At 27.0% G+C, this 18,179-nt stretch overlaps 1 protein-coding gene across 1 annotated transcript; it reads right to left on the reverse strand.

Annotated features, from left to right (window-relative positions):
* Positions 1-461: 461 nt before the first annotated feature.
* On the reverse strand, positions 462-17,962 carry LOC129964205 (pantetheinase-like). The gene is made up of 3 exons (XM_056078925.1): positions 17,576-17,962; positions 5,856-6,060; positions 462-2,478 (listed from the first exon to the last, which is right to left on the reverse strand). The coding sequence occupies exons 1-3, from the start codon at positions 17,578-17,580 to the stop codon at positions 1,132-1,134; spliced, it is 1,557 nt and encodes a 518-aa protein (XP_055934900.1). The 5' UTR covers positions 17,581-17,962; the 3' UTR covers positions 462-1,131.
* Positions 17,963-18,179: the final 217 nt, after the last annotated feature.

Genomic DNA, 18,179 nt, shown 5'->3' on the forward strand with positions numbered 1-18,179 from the left:
ATTTATGTGACTTGACACGATGATGACAAACGTAATAGTATGCCATCTAACGTGAAATTGTACTTTATTTTATACTGTACTGAAGATTACCTTTAATTTCTCGCTTACGAGATATGGTTTGGATTTCAAAATCATAATGAATGGCATAAATTGGCTTATATCCTGTGAGCATGAATTAATATCACCATCAAACTATTTTTTTTTCTCTAATTTTCCTAATTTTTTTTCTAAAAAAATATTTCTAGACACAAAATATATTAATTGTTGTTGACAATAATATTATTGAAATGATGTTCAATGTGCTTTTTTTTTATTTTAAAAGTATTTATTTACAATTTTTTACAATAATATATGGATTTGTAAAAGTATATTTTTTTATTAATAAAAGGTGGTTTTGTCTTTCAGAATGAAGTTTTAAATCTGTGCGACTACTATTTACAAATAATCGAAGAGAGGACAGCTCGATTAAAAAAAAATATATATTTAAATAACAGATTCCTAAAGTCTAAAAATTAAGTTGAAATTATTTACAGTAAGAAAACAATAACAACATTTTATGACATATTCTTCTGATATACATTGCTGTAAATTGCACATTCTTGTGATTTTCAAAGTCATTAAAAAGTTTCCTGTACATTTCTAAGAAAAGCTGTTCTTTTCATATATTTTTTGAAAAGAACGATAGGATATCGCGATCTTTATGATTAATTGTACACAACAAACAAATAAAAAAGTACTTTGTTCATAATGTAGGAAAGTATGTAGATGCATAAAAACAAAGTGAAAAATAATTACATTAATTTATGAAGTTGTTTGCACTGAAAAGATGAAGGAACCCGAGTTTATATATATGAAAGTTATTCAAGATCAATTTTATTTCTTTGATGCAGCAAGTTTCATTTCGATACGCCAAATTTTATCAAAAATCGCATATTATTTATTTAATGGTTTGTTAAAGTTTTTAATGAATGTGTCTGGAAACAAGCTTTAATGAGATCAAAGCTTCATCAATCATTGAAAGACATTACTTTGAGGTTTAAAATTCATTCAAAAGTAGAAAAAAGGCGTTTAAAAATCAATAACAATTGCAGAATTTCCTTAAATTTATAATCCCTGCACTTAAATTCACTTCTAAAAGAAACTCAGGGGAGGATCTCTTTCATAGCAACGACCTTTCAAACCAACAGCAAGTATATTTTCTCCTTTTCTGCTATGATAACGTAACTTAGAATCATAGCCATCATCGCTGGGCTCTACACTGTAATGCCATTCTTTTCGAGGCACTAATCTCATGCGATTGCTGACAACAGACGGATAGACGAATGGCGTTGAGAAATTAGCATACATGCCGACATGATGGAACAGATTATCTGTCAACAAAGGAAAATCAGAGCACGGTTTATCATTTGTTGGGTCGCATCTTACTAACGCACAGTCTTCTTCACACCAATAGAGAGGCGGGAAAGAGCCTTGTGTACCATTGTAGACTGCAAAGTAAAACGTCTCATTAAGATGGTGAATCTCATAATCAAGGATACAGCACAATCCATTGTTGCAAGCTGTCAAAGTGTCTTTATGTTTGGTTAGCTGAACTAGAGTGTAGTTTACAAAGTCAGACTGATGATAACGATTTGTATGCAGGTCATCCGGCAAGTGGAATTGCAGGCTCTTAGTTGTCATGTAAGGTACTTCTTCTCCGTCATCTGTCCAAGCATAAGTTCCATTCTCAGTGATAGCTGTTATACTTGCTTTAGGATGTGTTAGTTTTTTACCTCTCTTTGGCACTCTAGCTACGACTAATTTAGAAATTCCATCCGGATCAAAAGTATAAGCTAGAGCTCCTTCTTCGCCATGGAATATACCACTTCCTACCGCGAGCTGTCCAGCCAGATTGATGTCAGCTGCAATGAGAGATTTGTTGTTCCCCATTGCCCATGATTGAAAGTATTGCACGGATTGGAATAAGGGAGCGGAGTTTTCCCACATGGTGGAAAAGACTACACCATCCACTTCAGGTTCTTCTATGACTTCGATGATTCTCGCTAATACAACGTCAAAGCATACAAAAGTAGCGAAAGTCCCAAAGTCAGTTTTGAAAATGGGATTTTGTCTTTTAACCGCCACATCCATGCCTTCCTCACCCCACAAATGTTCCTTGTGGTAACGTCCAATCACAGCACCTTCTCTATCAAAAATTACATTAGTGTTCATCTGTAAATGACCATCTGCTGGACATTGAGTCCCATTAGTGTGATCGCATGGCTGTATATCACCTGTATTGGCTTGGACATACATTGAATGATTTTTTGCTATGCAACTGAGAGTGCGCATCTGTGGCATATTATCGTATACAGGATTGTCGCATGGAATAATTCGTTCTTTATGCGGATCAGGTACGACTTCAAGAAACATTTTTGTTGTTTCTCGGTCGCATTCCGGAAAGATTCCATATTCTGGGAAGGCAATCAAATCAGCATCCTTCGAAAAAAGAAAGAATTATGTAAAATGTAGCTATACATTTATATTTTACATCCTTCGAAAACAAATATATAAAATGTAACTATACAAATTCACACGTATTTTGTTTTCATAAGATTTAAAAGCAACAGAAACGATTGATGCTTGAAAGTTCTGATGCAACAGAATTGTTAGATATTCTGGTTTTTTCTAAATTATTTGTCTTGATATAAGACAACAGAAATTACATTATGAGAATCCTTAGTTTGCCTGTATAAGCTGTATACTAATGTTATTTATTTGATAACAATAATTATATTTAAAAATGTAAAGATTTAACTGAATAATTATTTACTTCAATAGAATCAAATATGAAAAGCCACACTGATAAATTAATGAAATTAATGGCAATTTCTTTCAAAATGTAACAAATTATTCGATTGGAAAAGATTCACTAATTAAAAGCACTATTATTTTCCTTTATTTTCTTATTTTTAGAAATTCATCAAGATTCTTTAATGTGCATATATTCAAGCTAAATTCTTAATAATTTATCCCATTCGATAAGGTAAAATTATTTAATCATGTTTTTATTGCTTATTGTTGAAGAAATTAAGTATAATCTTGAAGATGCACATGAAAAAAAAACTTTCATATTTTCAGTTTTAGTAGTATTTACTTGGGTAGCAATCAGGAAATACTTAATTTTTTTTTTTAAATTAAAAAAGAAGACAGATTGTATAATGTTGCTAGAAGATAATAGATATTCAATGACTCAAAGAGTAATTTTTCGTAGTTGAAAATTCCCGGAATCGAGAATCAAGAGAGACTTCTGGTATATATAGAAAAAAATTTAATTAAATTATTATTAAAAAATTTACAATGCACAGGGCGAGAAAACCCAAGATCAAAGGGAACATGTTACCAGTGGGGAAAATAGTAATGGTGAAAGCCCTCTTACTATGTTATGTTCAATCATTCAAACATCTGTAACCCAATTTAATATCTCATGATACAACAATAGTTGAAATAGCAGAAATATTATAATCGATTCTCTTAATAAATGGTATTTGTCTCTTTTGATGTTAACATTTAATTTAATGGTTTCTCTTAAACCTCGAGATTTTTTTTAAAAGTCTACTCTACTTCAAGAAAACTTAAATTAAAATCATATTTAGATGGATTCCATTCACAAATAAGAAAATGAAATGACTAGAGGTTTGGAACTAATCAGTAAGAGAAATTAAATCCAAGATATTTCGACTTGTGATGCATTCATTCTTTTTACTATGCTAGAATTGCATATACAGAATTTTATAGAGATTCGTGAATTATTTGGTCCAGATCATGGAAACTCCAAAATACATATTCAAAATGCATTCGCTTTGCAAAAAAAGCTAATGTTGCAATTTTTCCAAAATTAATAGTAGAATTGCAACTTGTCTGTTCTGAAATGAATTAAAAATTATTCTTTTTCATAATGCAAATTATAAACTCTTGGATACAATTTACAACGAGGAATATGAATTCAACAAAATTATTGTTGGTTACCAATTATATGAGGATGTTTATTTAAAATAATTAATTACCCTGGATAGTAACAACAGAGATTACATTTTGGTTTTTCAAATAAAGATATCAATATGTTTAAAGCGAATAACAAAATAATCAGTTACTCAGCTCTAACTCTGGTTCGATTTCGTCAATTTTTATTTCATTCCTTATAAATAAGTTAGTAATTACGAATATATTAATTACGGAGTTTTTCTAAGATATATTGCACTCAAAATCAGTGCAAAAATTTTAATGGTTATTAAAGATTTTAAACTAATATGAATCTTCTTAATGAAGTTAATGCATTCTGTTACGAGATTCAAGTCAAATGCACCCCTGGAGTCTACTTCTAAAATTCAGTGTGGTTCTGTAGAAAGAAAAGAAACGACGTCATAGTTAAATATAAAATAACTTGTTGTTACTCTCTGACGTTTCTTTCTTGAATTTGACGTCATGTATCATTACCACATCAAAATAATGATAGCTATCGGTTTAATTCTTTTATATTTCCTCGCATTGATTTAGGCATTGAGTGAGCATTGTAATTTTTACTACTAAATGAAGATGATTATGTGTCTGTGTGTTGATGTCCTACAGGTTAACTATTTGATTTACAGCTACCAAATTTGGCCCATATATTCCTCACATCATGTTTTTTGAAATTTTAATTAGAATTTAAATTAATTAAAATTATGTAAAATTTTGACGTTTTTTCGTGATAATTTTCGAGAATACTGCTATACAAAAATAAATTTTACAGCATTTCAAATTTTAAAAAGATATTTTTTTAATGATATCAATTTAATAGTCGTTCAAATATTTCTTGAATTTTGGCAATTATTTAAAATATTCTTTTGCTTAATTTCCAATAATAGATTACGTTGTTGCTCTGAAATTCAAATTGCTTTCATTATTTCATCAAATATTTAAATAATTGAAATTAATAATTAATAATTCAAAAGCGTTACTATTTAGGTAAATAAAATTTGTTACAAACTTTGAGCGTTTACAGAGAGGATCTTAACCAAATTTTAAATCAAATCCGTCAAAAAGTTGATAATCTGCCCATATGAAAATGTATTAATCAAAAAACTCAACAATTTTCATAAATGCAATTTGACATCAATTGGCATCATACAATTTGCTGCCAAAATTTTGTGTGCCAAATTTTGGTTTAATTCTGTCGAAAAAAAAGTATCCACATGTATCATACTCGTTTTTTGTTTTTTTTTAACTACAAAGCATAGAACGCTTATGTATGAAACTTTGAAAAGAAAATTCTGAGTACACGTACGTTCATGACTTTATTCAAGGTCCAAAATTTTATATGGAAGAATTACACATTTAAATATAGAATGCACGAGAAAGTTTGGAAATATTTCTCTCGTATTCGGATGATTATTATTGAAATCAATGCCAAAAAAATGCAAAAATTGTGAATCCAAAACAATGACAGACAGGACAATGTAAAAAGGAAATTCGATAATATTTAAAGAATTTTTACGAATGTCAATAGAAAAATGTTTAATTATATGATTTATAACAAAAATCATAATTATAAATGACATTCTTATCTAGAAATTTGAAAAGAGAATATTCAGGAATTTTGAGGTATATTTACTATTTTATAGTTTGTAGTAATTTCAGATAAGACGAAAAAACTTATTAGTGGTGACAAGGGATAGCAATAAAACAATTTAGGGAATATCCTAAAGGAAATATCTTGATGAGCACTATTTATCGAAGTTTTATTACGGAAGATAATTAAATAATGCTGAATGTTAAATAATGCAAAAATTGGTTTTAGTTATGATTTTATGATGAAAGCTGATTATTTAACTTACTTTTTCACTTGCAATATTGGCAGCTCTTATAAAGGCTTCCAGATTCTTTTGTACAATGGCATCAGCTTCTTGTCGATTTTCAGGACAGAAATCATATAACTGGACAAATTCGTATACTGCTGCAGTAAAGTATTCGTCAGTGGCAGAGGACACAATTGATGGACTCATGCCCAAATAAGCAAGGATAAGAATGAAAGATATCCTCCTGCAGAGAAAAAATAGTTTGATTTAAAGTTTTGTATCAAAATTTAAAAATGCGAATTCGTAAGAAATTAAATTAATTAAGCATCAGAATGTTTCTTATCACTATTCTCAACTGAAAAGAAATTATTGACTGACATAAAAATTTGACAGATTGATGCTGCATACTCATTATCATCGATTTCTATGAAATCAATTATTTAGAGCTACCATGATAAAGTGAAACATATTTTTAAGATCGTTTTTAATATTAGAGTCTTGTTACATAAATGGTCATTCATTTATTCTAAATTCACTCAGACCTAGTCTATCCAGTCGAGTTTGAAGATGGCCCAGAAAGGAAATATCGACATAAATGTAAAAAAAAAAAGAACTTTTATTCGATATCGTTTTTATACTTCTGCGTATCAGCGTGATACTTAGCTAAATGCTAAGACGTTAGAGAGAGAATGCAATTCCAGTAGGAAACATGCTTTAAAGTTTTTTAGTCTATAAATGCACTGTTGAAAAAATTACAAAGCGCCAAAACTTTTATAGAATTCTATCCTATTATCTATATATAGCACATAAAACATTTCCGCAAAAGAAGTCCAATTCTTCAACGGCTAAAACTGACTGAGTTGTGAATATATCAATATTTTGGACGATTTAAGACCATTTTAATGACGATATCAAGGAAGATCCGTCAATCAACAGAAGGCGTTTGTTCGAAGCGGCCATTAACTAGCTTAAATTATGAAATTCAAAGTTTCATAACTATATTGGTTTAAATTGCAGGCGAGTGGAATTTTCTTGATTTAATATGCTAATGTATTAAAAGTATTCAACTAAATATTATTAATAGGACGGGGAACTGTATAAGTTTTTTGACCAATTTCTTTATTGATTTAAATAACATAAAATATAATTCTTTATGTTACTTAAATCCTTTTTTTCTTTTGCAAGTATACGTCTATCTCTAACGGTTTACATATTGGCAAATGACCAATGATTAGATGGCTATTCTATGCTTTGTTTTACTCTAAATTCTTTAAGATAAATAAAAAAAAAGAATCAGGAAAGAGAGACCAGGGATGGTTTATAAGAAATATTTACGCGTTTTCTTATTTTAGGTTTTTAACAGATTTAAAGTTATTTGTTATTTAGAGAAAGGTTTTTGATTATTAAGAGAAAGACAAATCTACAAAGTTCTAAGAGTCAAAGTTCTAAGAGGAAAGAGAGACCAGGGATGGTTTATAAGAAATATTTACGCGTTTTCTTATTTTAGGTTTTTAACAGATTTAAAGTTATTTGTTATTTAGAGAAAGGTTTTTGATTATTAAGAGAAAGACAAATCTACAAAGTTCTAAGAGTCAGTTTACATGACCAGCATTTACACGGCGAAAGGAAATGCTCTGAGCATCAGAGGTTTTAAAAATTACTCTTAATGTAAAAAAAAAACAACACAAAAAATTTCGAACTTAAGTGAATGCGGTGTATCTGTGCTGCACCATAAACATATCAAATGAAATGATTGCAGCACTAATACATGCTTTTGCAAATAGAAAATTTAATTTATCCTTTTAATTGGTTAAAATCTTGTTTATTCTTATCTTAAATAGAAATAACCAAATAATAGTTAGTGGGTATTTATTGAAGTCAGCAATTAAAATGCAGAAAACAGCTTCTTAGTAGGAATTCACTATAAACATTGAATAACCGACTTACATTTTTTAAAGCAGTTTGGGGATTTCCTTGCGATTTAAACGACAAATTAAGACTCTTAATCATCAGGTGAAATTTCTAGAATTCGGCTTTGTATGAATATTTGAAGGAAATGCTAAAGAAATGCTATAATTATAGAATTTAAAACTGGGGTAATGTAACTTAAAAGACTGATTATTAAAGCATTAGTTGTAATACATGAAAATTATTATTTTATTAAAAAATTAATAAGAATTCTTGCTTGGTCAAAGTTTCTTAATAGATTGCGTTTGTAAAATGCCATAAAATGAAGCATACAAAAATATCACTTTTATAAGCCTCTTAACCAAAATATCAAACTAGTAATAAAAGACGATTTTAAGGTTAAGTCACGCGTCAGAAAAGTGTGCGCATTTTTTTATGATACGTAAATCAAATAATATGCGCAATTATGGATATCGCATTTTATGAATGTATTGAGAATATTTGTTATACGCTGCATAAATGTATTTATAGTTTTTTATTTTTTTTGAAAGAAGATTAAAATATAAAATAAAAAATAATGTGATGGTAGGTTTTAATTCATGCTATTTATATTCTTTTAAATATCGGATTGAATCTAAAACAAATTGTTGTTCAAAACTATTTAAATATTTAATATTCAACGGTTAGCAATTTTTCGTGCAAGCAATGTAATCTGTAAAAAATAATTAAAACTTAAAATAAAACCAACATAAGAAGAATGAGATGTATCCATGAATATTGCGAGTTAGTTATATGTCTGGATACTACAGAAATAAAATAATTGCGGCATATCTAATCTATACAAAAAAGAATGTTTACTGAATGTTTTGTTTGTATCTTGAATATATTCATTTATACAAATATGGAGTTTGTGGTACATGTGCTCTTCAAAACAAGAGGAAGGTCACTCACATTTTTAGTCTTAAAATTAATTAAATATTTCAATTAAAAATCAAGCAGGCGCTTATTATGTTTCAGCTATATCTTCTGAAAATATAATCTTACAGAAATGATTTTTACTTTGTATTAAAATTAAAATCTCTCTTTTTAATTATATAAATTTCATTTTCGTACAGTTTTTTACTCTAATTTTAATAAATTCTCAAAATTTAACTTGATTCAAAAAATTACAATAAAGTTTTTTGTTATGATGAAATTCAATCTAATTTCATTGCTCCTACAAATCACTTAAACACGTGCTTTTGTTAATGTTAACATTAAGATAAAAAAATTGTTGGTTTTGTGTATTAACTCCAAAATATGATTTTTACTTAATTTTTCATTTTGTAATATGTAATCACTTTAATTTGTATTTAATTTGTCACTGATCGAAGATAAATTCCATTAAATTAATAATTCTTATCAAATGACATGGTAAAATTGTAAATAAGTGCTGTCTATATTAATAGCTCAGCAACCAGGAAACTCAATATTCCAGATGAATAAATTGGTCCAGTCATCAAAGGTGGCTAGTATTGAATACATATTAAAAAAATAATGCAATGGAATAAAACATGCTGGATCAAAAGGTGGTAGCTTGGTCCCATCTTGAAGAAACAGTGTGAAATAACAAAGCATTGCTCTCTTTCATAACAATCTTTTTATGCAACTACAAAATACTCAAAAAATATATTTTTAGAAGTAACACTAATGTTTGGTTTGCAATCGCATTTTTTTTTTATCGTTTTAAATACACACTTGGTTTTAACGTTAAAGTAAATTGTTCAAAATATGATATTTATAGCTTTTCAGTATTGAAAATTAATAGCAAAAAATAATTTAAAACTATTTAAAGTTAAATTAATTTTATAGATAGAATTTGATAGTGAATACATTTAAATGCTAAGCAATGTTTAAGCAGTCACCAACTACCAAAGGTGGTTCATACATTATTTCAATTATGTTATATATGTAGTATAGAGTCGTGTAGTGTAATCTTCAAAAAAAAAAAAAAAAAAAAAATCGAACACCAGATTTTGATTAATCTTCACATTTCAGACCTCTGTAAATCTGAAAAGCACATCTTTAGCATTATGTCTATCCATCTATCTGTGAACATGATAATTCGAAAACACTTTGAACTGAACGAAAGAAGTTTGGTTTACGGAATTGCAACACATTTTGTATACTTCTATCAAATTTTAAATAGATTCCTTTCATGATATGCCTGTCTGGGTGGTTGTTCGCATACAAATGAAATAGATAGTTATAAAATTCAAAGAACTAGGTAGATGAAATTTGGTGCAGAGATTTAGCATCTAAATTATAGATGCTTCTCAAATTTTGAATTAAATCCACCAAATGACTTTCTACTTATCTGTACTTTTATGCATGTAAACGCAATTTACTCATAAACGCAATTTACTCATAAACGCAATTTGAATTAACGAAATTCGATATGTTATCTCGTGATAATAACTATAATTTTATGTCAAATTTTGATATCAATCGGTTGATAAAAAGGCATCCAAAATACATATTTTCGCGATAGATTCAGTAAAAATGCCAAATTCTCGTCAGATATGTATATTTCGGAATATTTGCTCAGTGCCATTCGCTACCACAAATTTAAGCGGGAGAAAAGGATAAGAACTTTTATTTAAGAGTATCTGATGAAATTTCGGGAAGACCACCCCGATGGTTTATATATTTTTATCAAGTCCTCAAGTTCTTTCATTAATATTCATTTGAGGTTATATTTGATTCTACAACTGCTTAAAAACCACATTTTAATGATGTTGTGTTATTTTATATAATTACTAAAAAAATTAATGTATTCAATGAATCAAATTTTTTGTGAAAAAAGTGAATAAAAAAGTTTTAGTTAGAATTATATATATATATATATATAATTCTAACTAAAACTTTTTTATTCACTTTTTTCACAAAAAATTTGATTCATTGAATACATTAATTTTTTTAGTAATTATATATATATATATCTCACTCACGCATACTTAAATATCCATTTTTTATCATTAGCACAGATATGAATCAAGAACATTTGCCTTTTATTGAATTACAGTACTTATTAAAGAAGTTCGATATTCTGGATCTAGTAATTAAATAAGTCTTGCTTTGTTAATTTTTTAAAACTTTCTAGTGTAACCAAATATACTAGGTATTTCAATCTTTAAAATATTCAAATTTGATTTTAAATTTCTCCTAGTTCGAGCCGCATAGTATTGTGCTAAGTAAGAGAAATGCTGAAAGGAGCACATAATCAATGATTTAATATTTGATCTAAATAATCACATTCCATGCCATTTTTGCACATCTCTACAATGTATTGTAAAAACCAAATGATGATTTCAGTTGAATTAACTTACATAATAGTACTATACAAATCAAATAATAAGATAAATATATATATTTAATATATATTATAAACATATATATTAAATATATATATCATAATAATAATGTTCAGAAAATTTATTTGATTAAATTTATTCAGTAATCAAATGTAAAAGTATCTTTGAAATATCGATTAAACTTCAAATTTCTATCGATTTTTTAAATAAAAATCAGTTCTGAGAGTTGCTTTCATATATTAGACGAGAAAACAATTTTCTCAAAAAATAAATAAATAGAATTGTATCCGAAGTTTATATACATTTAAGAGAAGAAATTCACTATATTGTTTAAAATCAGATGGAAACATTTATGTGATCGAAATGAAAATGCCATTCGAATGTAAAATGTTTCAAAGAAGTTAAATATTGTTTGAAAGAGACCAGTTACAAAAATTCGTTATATATTGGTTGTAAATTATCGATATGTCAGATTTAGTTTTAATCCTTTGTTAACTTTTCGAAACAGTTTAATACATTCCTATATTTCATAGATTAAATAATTAAATTATGTATTAAACATGCATTTATAATTATTTAGTTATACATTTTAAGACTACACTTATTTAAATCAATGTAACCACCAAAGCTTTTAAAGTGTAGTAAGAGGCATGTTTTAGAGACAAAATATGTACTGTAATTGTAATGCGAAGGAATACTTTGAGGTTTAAAAGTGCTGATATTTTTGCTTCATTGAAACGGAAACTTTAATGAACAGGAAATGAAAACTTCTTTGAACTGAGATGCCGAATTTGCAATTCAGGCTCGGAAAACATTAATCGGTGTTATAAAATATTTTGATATTCGGCATACCTGCTATTCGGAGCACCTATCAAATTAAATTATCCCTTCTTTGCTATCTCTTAACTATTTTGGTGATGATTAGGTGTGTGCCAAAAGTAATGTTACACCGGTAAAAAGCTCATAATTAAAATAAAATTAAAAAGAATTTAAAACAGCTATCAAAGGAGTAGCTATTAAAAAAATATCTTTCATATGCTTGTGTATTAGATACAAAAGAAGCTAAAGGAATCTAAAGAAAATAATAATAAAAAAAACTGGAAGAAAAAAATCACAGGAAAGAAAAAGTGGAGAAGGTCTAAATGGCTCAAGCAGAAAAGCGTATATTATATTCCACAGTAACAGCATCATTGAAACATAATTAGTAAATAATAAAATTTACCAAAAGTAGGCAGTTTAAACTTTGAAAAAAAAAAAAAAGAAGAAAAGAAAAGAAAAAATTAAAGCAAAGAGAAAAATATAAATAAATAGACGGAAAAAAAAGTAAATAAATGAAAAAATAAATAAATAACCAGGAAAAATAATTGTATACTTTGACTCATATAAGGTAGAGTCTATGATCAGGAACAAAAGGCTAGGTAAAGAGTTCCTTTTGTATTTTTTTTCTTATACTCACAAGATACTGTCCATTTTAAATAGTGCTTGACTTTTCTGTATACACACTTGGAAAGGTCCAGACAATAGTAGAGTCCCATTTAATAGTTTGAAACTGTTAAAAAGACAACACTTAAAGTACTAAGAGGAATGCAAAACTGCTTTACCACAAGGTATAACCGATAAAAAAATCATTTTTTTTGTAGTAAAATAACATATGGCTCTAAAAGTCCTTATTCCTTTGCAGTAAAATAACATATGGAGTACAAAATAAGAAAGGTTGGTCAGATAGGAGACAAACTAGGATAAATTTATATTCCATTTGGGAAATCCTGCTTTCATTGTGATATAGGAAATCCAAGATATTTGATCTCTTAACTATAGTAGAGTGAACCGGCCATCTAATTAGATGGATGTTTCGATAAAATAAAGTGATATGTGTGAATCATAAGAGAATCAAGCTACAGTTAACATGTTAAACAAAGATGTAATGTTAATCAAATTTATAAGAAACTAAAGCACTGTTCTATTATTGACAAATTACAAACAAAAAGTAAATTTCTTAGCAAGCATATGCATATATTTTAAATTATAATACACGTTTTAAAAATTGACTCAGAACGTGTGACACTCCGCGATTTAACAATGACTGTCCAAGCGAATTTAACTAATTATATTTACAGTACTTCTTAATTTACCTAGCAATATAAAGTTGTCTGAAATAAATCAATAACATTTTTTATCTTTAATTTCTTTTTAATGTTGGAATCGATGAGTGCAAAAAACACATGTCAGAATTTATAGCAAGTCTATAAAATAGTACAAATATAATAAAAACATAAATTCATCAAATATTTTATGTACGATCCTAGAGTCAATAAAAAGAATGGACTCAACAATTTTTTCACACAGTAGTTGTAAATTTTAAAAATGTGATCTTCCCAAAAAGTGTTTGGACAGTGTTTTCTCCTTTGACACTTTGTTGATTTGTTGCTTTGAGTTGTCAATTTTATAATTGGCTGCCGTTGTAACAAGTGAAAGTGGAGAATTTAATTTTAATTATATTGTTGGCACTTGATATATATATTACCATCAATAATAACAAAACTAGGAATAAGTCTATTTAAAAAAAAAAAAGGATTTATTTTTTCTCATCAAATAGGAAAATTTTTAAAATTAAAATCAGTATTTACAGGAGGTATTAAAATAAGAGTTTCACTTTAAATGGTATAAAAGTAAGTTTCAAAATTTAGAAGCATGAACTAAATATGTATATCAAAACATAATCTTTGTTTGTTTTCTTCAACTGCAGAACATTTGTGGGAATTTTTAAATTTATGTTCAGCAATTTAGATTAACATACAGAATAAATAGATAATCAATTCTCATTATTCTTAGATAAGCATTGATAACAAAAACGAATTATATTTATCACTCCTTTAGTCACAGAAGGTATATATTTCCAAAGTTTATCTAACATAAAATTTAAAATATTATTTTAATGATAACGTTGTTAAATAATTAAATAAATGATGCTTAAATGAATTTTAGAGAGAAAAATATTGAAAACCAGCTGCCAAAAATAGAAACTGCGAAATTATAAGATACAAAAATAATAATAAAAGAACTAAATTCTTTGTTTCATGATTAAATTTAATTACAATCTAATGATTTCAGATTTCTTGATATAAAACAAAAATAGTATAAAGAAACGAAAACCTTAGTATTTCTTTCAAAATCTATCGTCACAACCAAAGCTAACTTCATGTGGAAACACTTTCAAAATTTTGCTGAAACTGAATAACAACATTGTAATAGCCATAAATGTTTACATTAGTATGATTACTTCTGTTATGCGGATGAAGGACTTTGAACTTAGCAAAAAATGAAGAAAATATGAAATTCTCTTTTTATTGTTTCATCACCAAAACATATGTTGATATTCAAACAAAACAGCAACATAGAATGTATTGTTCAATAAAATGGATGTTAAAAGGTTTACAGGAATAAATATACTTTTAATGTCTTTTTAACAAAATGATGTTCTAATTACAATAAAATACTTTAAAATGGTTAAGGTATCCAAAATTTTGAGAAAATTACATAACATTTGATAACAAAAATTTCGGTTGAACATTAAAAGAAAATTAGATACGCATTTTATGTTTCGAGTTCTTTTAGATAGATAAAAAAATAATTTCAGCTCAAAAAAACTCAAAATTCTAATGAAAATTTTGTGCATACAAATATTTCTAAAAATAACTTTTGATGGACTCATAAAATCATACCCAGCTTTGTTCCAAATGAAATTTCATAGAATAATAAAAAAAAAGTAATAGAAAAAATTAAAAATAATGTTCCCTGGAACATTTAAAAATCAAACATTTTTAAAATTTAAAAAAATAATTAAAAAAAGTTTTTTTAAAGGTATTTAATTTATTTATATTGTACCGAATGTATATAAAAAATTTCATAGTTCTACGTGCATAATTTGCAAAAGTGCCAATAGAGTAGTCCATTGTACTCTTAAGTTATTTAAAATCTATAAAATATAGTAAAAATTTCTTAGAAATGATTGTTTGCATCAAAATTAACTTCAAATAAAGATTGTAAACGAAATGAGAAGATATGTAATTGTTATCGAAATTGTACCTTTATCACACACACCTTCATTTGGATTCTGTCAATAATTCATAATCGTATGATATTTTATTGCAAGGGCGTTATAGAGATCTTTAGGATCAACAACTTTGAAAGAGAGTGGTGAAGATTTTATTTCTTGAATTAAGTTAGAATTGCTGTATAAACAAATAATTATTGTTATCGGTTATTAGTGAATTATATTTAAATACTTTCTGCAGACTTTTTAAAAAATAATTTTTTATTCAATTTATTTATTTCCAATTTTCTTGTAATAGAAAGAAAGGTTTTTAAGAATTTAATGAAAATACTGGCCGAAATATACAATGTTACTCAGGAGGAAAACTTCATGTTTTTATTAATAAAAAAATACCTGTTAGTTGATTAGATCTCATAAAAAATTCATTAAGACCTTGCTTTACAATTCATTATTTTTGATCAAAATTTAACTATCTGTTGCACACAGAAAAACAAGAATCTATTATATTAGAATTGTCACTGGAATCTCAATGTGTTCGCAAACAAGCATTTTTAAGCCTTATTTTTCATGCAAAAGCTCATTTTATACACACAGAAGCTTCGCATCGTTTGCAATCTCATTTTCATTAAATAAACTTTAGAATTTTTTGAAATGAATAGAAAATGTTACCAAAATATTTTAAAAAATAAAACAAAAATCTCAAAAACAAACAAACAAACAAACAACAACAAAAAGTAGTTTAGTCTTCCCGTTGTCTAGCAACGGGATATCTATATATATTTCCTTATTTCAAAATCGCGAGCGTTTATTCAATTATTTATTAAATTTTGGAAACTAACCAAAACTGAGGGACTTATCTGCATGGAGTAAACTTATTATCATTGGAAAAATGAAATTTTGAATTTTAAAATAATATATAAATACTTTTCCAGGATAAATTTTTCCAGCATTATTGCAAAAAACAACAAATTTGTGTTCTGAATTGCCGTACAGTATTCTTTCTTGTTTTGTAAATAATATGTGCTTAATGTTTGGCTGCGTTCAGTCCATTTGTTCTGAACGAGATGTGGACCTTACATATATACATTCGCAGTTACTAAGGCATTTATTTGTATCAAGATAAATAAGACTTTTAATTTTTTCCATCAGGAGCATGCAACGATCAGAACAAAGTAAATTCATTTTGCATAATATTTTTCTATAAGATTTTTTTTCTCCAAAAATATGAAATGTGAAATGCACCTCTTTTATTGAAATATGTAAAACATTTGTTTTTATCAAATTTAGACGCTTTAGAAATTTTCTTGGCATTTCTGCAAACTTAAGAAGAAAAAAATTAAAATTAAATTTTTCGGTGGATATAATAACTTTAAAAAATGATATTGTTAATTAAAAAATGTCTGGCTTAATTAAAAAAAATGCGTATTGTTTTGAGAAGGTGGTCTGACTTCCATAAATTGCCGTAAAAAAAAATTAAATATGAAATTAGAGACATTTTTTCGCCTGTTTCATCAATAGAGTAATAATATTTCCTGAAAGAGATTATAGAGTGCTGAAAAGCATTTTAAGATTTCTATTTTATTTTAAATGAATTCAAGTTCATAATAGTCAATAATAACGTTAATAAAAAAGTATGATTCTGAATGTTAACTTTGAGCATTTTATTTGTAATCAAATATATTATTTATAATTATTTTATTCATTCAAAAGGAATGTTCAGAAAAAAAAAACTAGTTATAAATTATTCTTTCTCTTGGATTGGGTAAATATTATTTTGTCAGACTTATTGAATATTTATAAATATTTTGTTGTCGATATGTCATAATCACAATAAACCAACGATCTGAAATTTAATTATCCAAATTAAAGAGTTAAACTGAAATTCAGCTTATATTTCATATGCATTTTACCAATTAAATTCGTTTTGATCGGAAATAAGTCTATTTTTATTGATATAAATTTCAATTTTAAATTGTTTATATAAATAAATGCATAAAAGTTTAATAACGCTTGATTATTAATTGTTTCAACGTGTAATAATATATTTTATTTAATAAAATCGTTTGAAGATTTTTACTATGTATGAAATATTGACAAAATTTTGTAATTTTAATCGATATATTTAGACAGTAAAATCATAAGTTAAATGCTTCATTTGCATTTTAATTAAAAATAAAAATTTTTATATATTAATATAAAAAATTACTGATAATACTAAAATTAAATAAAAATTAAAATATACTAAAGATATTGAAATCAATATATACTAATTTAATTTGTTAAACGAACACATGAAGATTATGTTATTTGAAATAAAAAAAATTATGAACGAAACATTTCTTGAATATTTAAGCTAAATTTAAGTTTTTCAGTAATATCTGTTAAATAAATGACAAATGAATAATTATTATTGCGTTATTATTCAATAATAAAATAACGCTTACCACATTCTGGAAAAAATCGATCCACAAGGTTTTAGACAAGGTAATTATTGGCTTAAGGATAGTTGAAAATTGAAATTGATGAAGAGAAAAAAATGCTCAGCACAAAGTGGGCAAACAAACGCAATCCTTCTCCTCAAAGATTATGCAGTCCACCCTGCGCAACTGAACAAGAAAAAAAGGTTTTGGGTTGTAACAGGGGAAAAGATGGAGTACTGTCTCATTACTTCTTTAATGTATATTCCTTCCCATAATTCACATATAAGACGACAACGAGAGTTTAAAAGGCTTTATTACCAGCGAGTACCAGTTTGCCTTTGCCTCTGATCAGCTAGTCGCAAAGACGAATTCATAAATATAAAAAAATTGAAGTTATAACCATAATTTGAAATGAGTTCGTAAAAACTTCTATCATTGCTATTCAAACACAGGCAAACCGAAATTTTATAACCATTTTGTGATCATGACAGAGCGATGAGAGATATGTTTAAACACATTGAACTCTCATGTCAGTGTATATTTTAGTCATGTAAGGAGCTGTTGACCAAATGTCGATACTATAAAAGAAGTGCCATTTTTAGTAAAAGAACAAAAGTTGCATTGTTAT

Source organism: Argiope bruennichi, chromosome 3 (assembly GCF_947563725.1).
Source record: "Argiope bruennichi chromosome 3, qqArgBrue1.1, whole genome shotgun sequence".
NCBI lineage: Eukaryota > Metazoa > Arthropoda > Arachnida > Araneae > Araneidae > Argiope > Argiope bruennichi.

Excerpts from the sequence above, each read along its gene's own strand:
- LOC129964205 (XM_056078925.1), bottom strand. Across the intron at positions 2,479-5,855 it reads CCAATATTGCAAGTGAAAAA|GATGCTGATTTGATTGCCTT; the intron begins GTAAGTTAAATA and ends CTTTTTTCGAAG.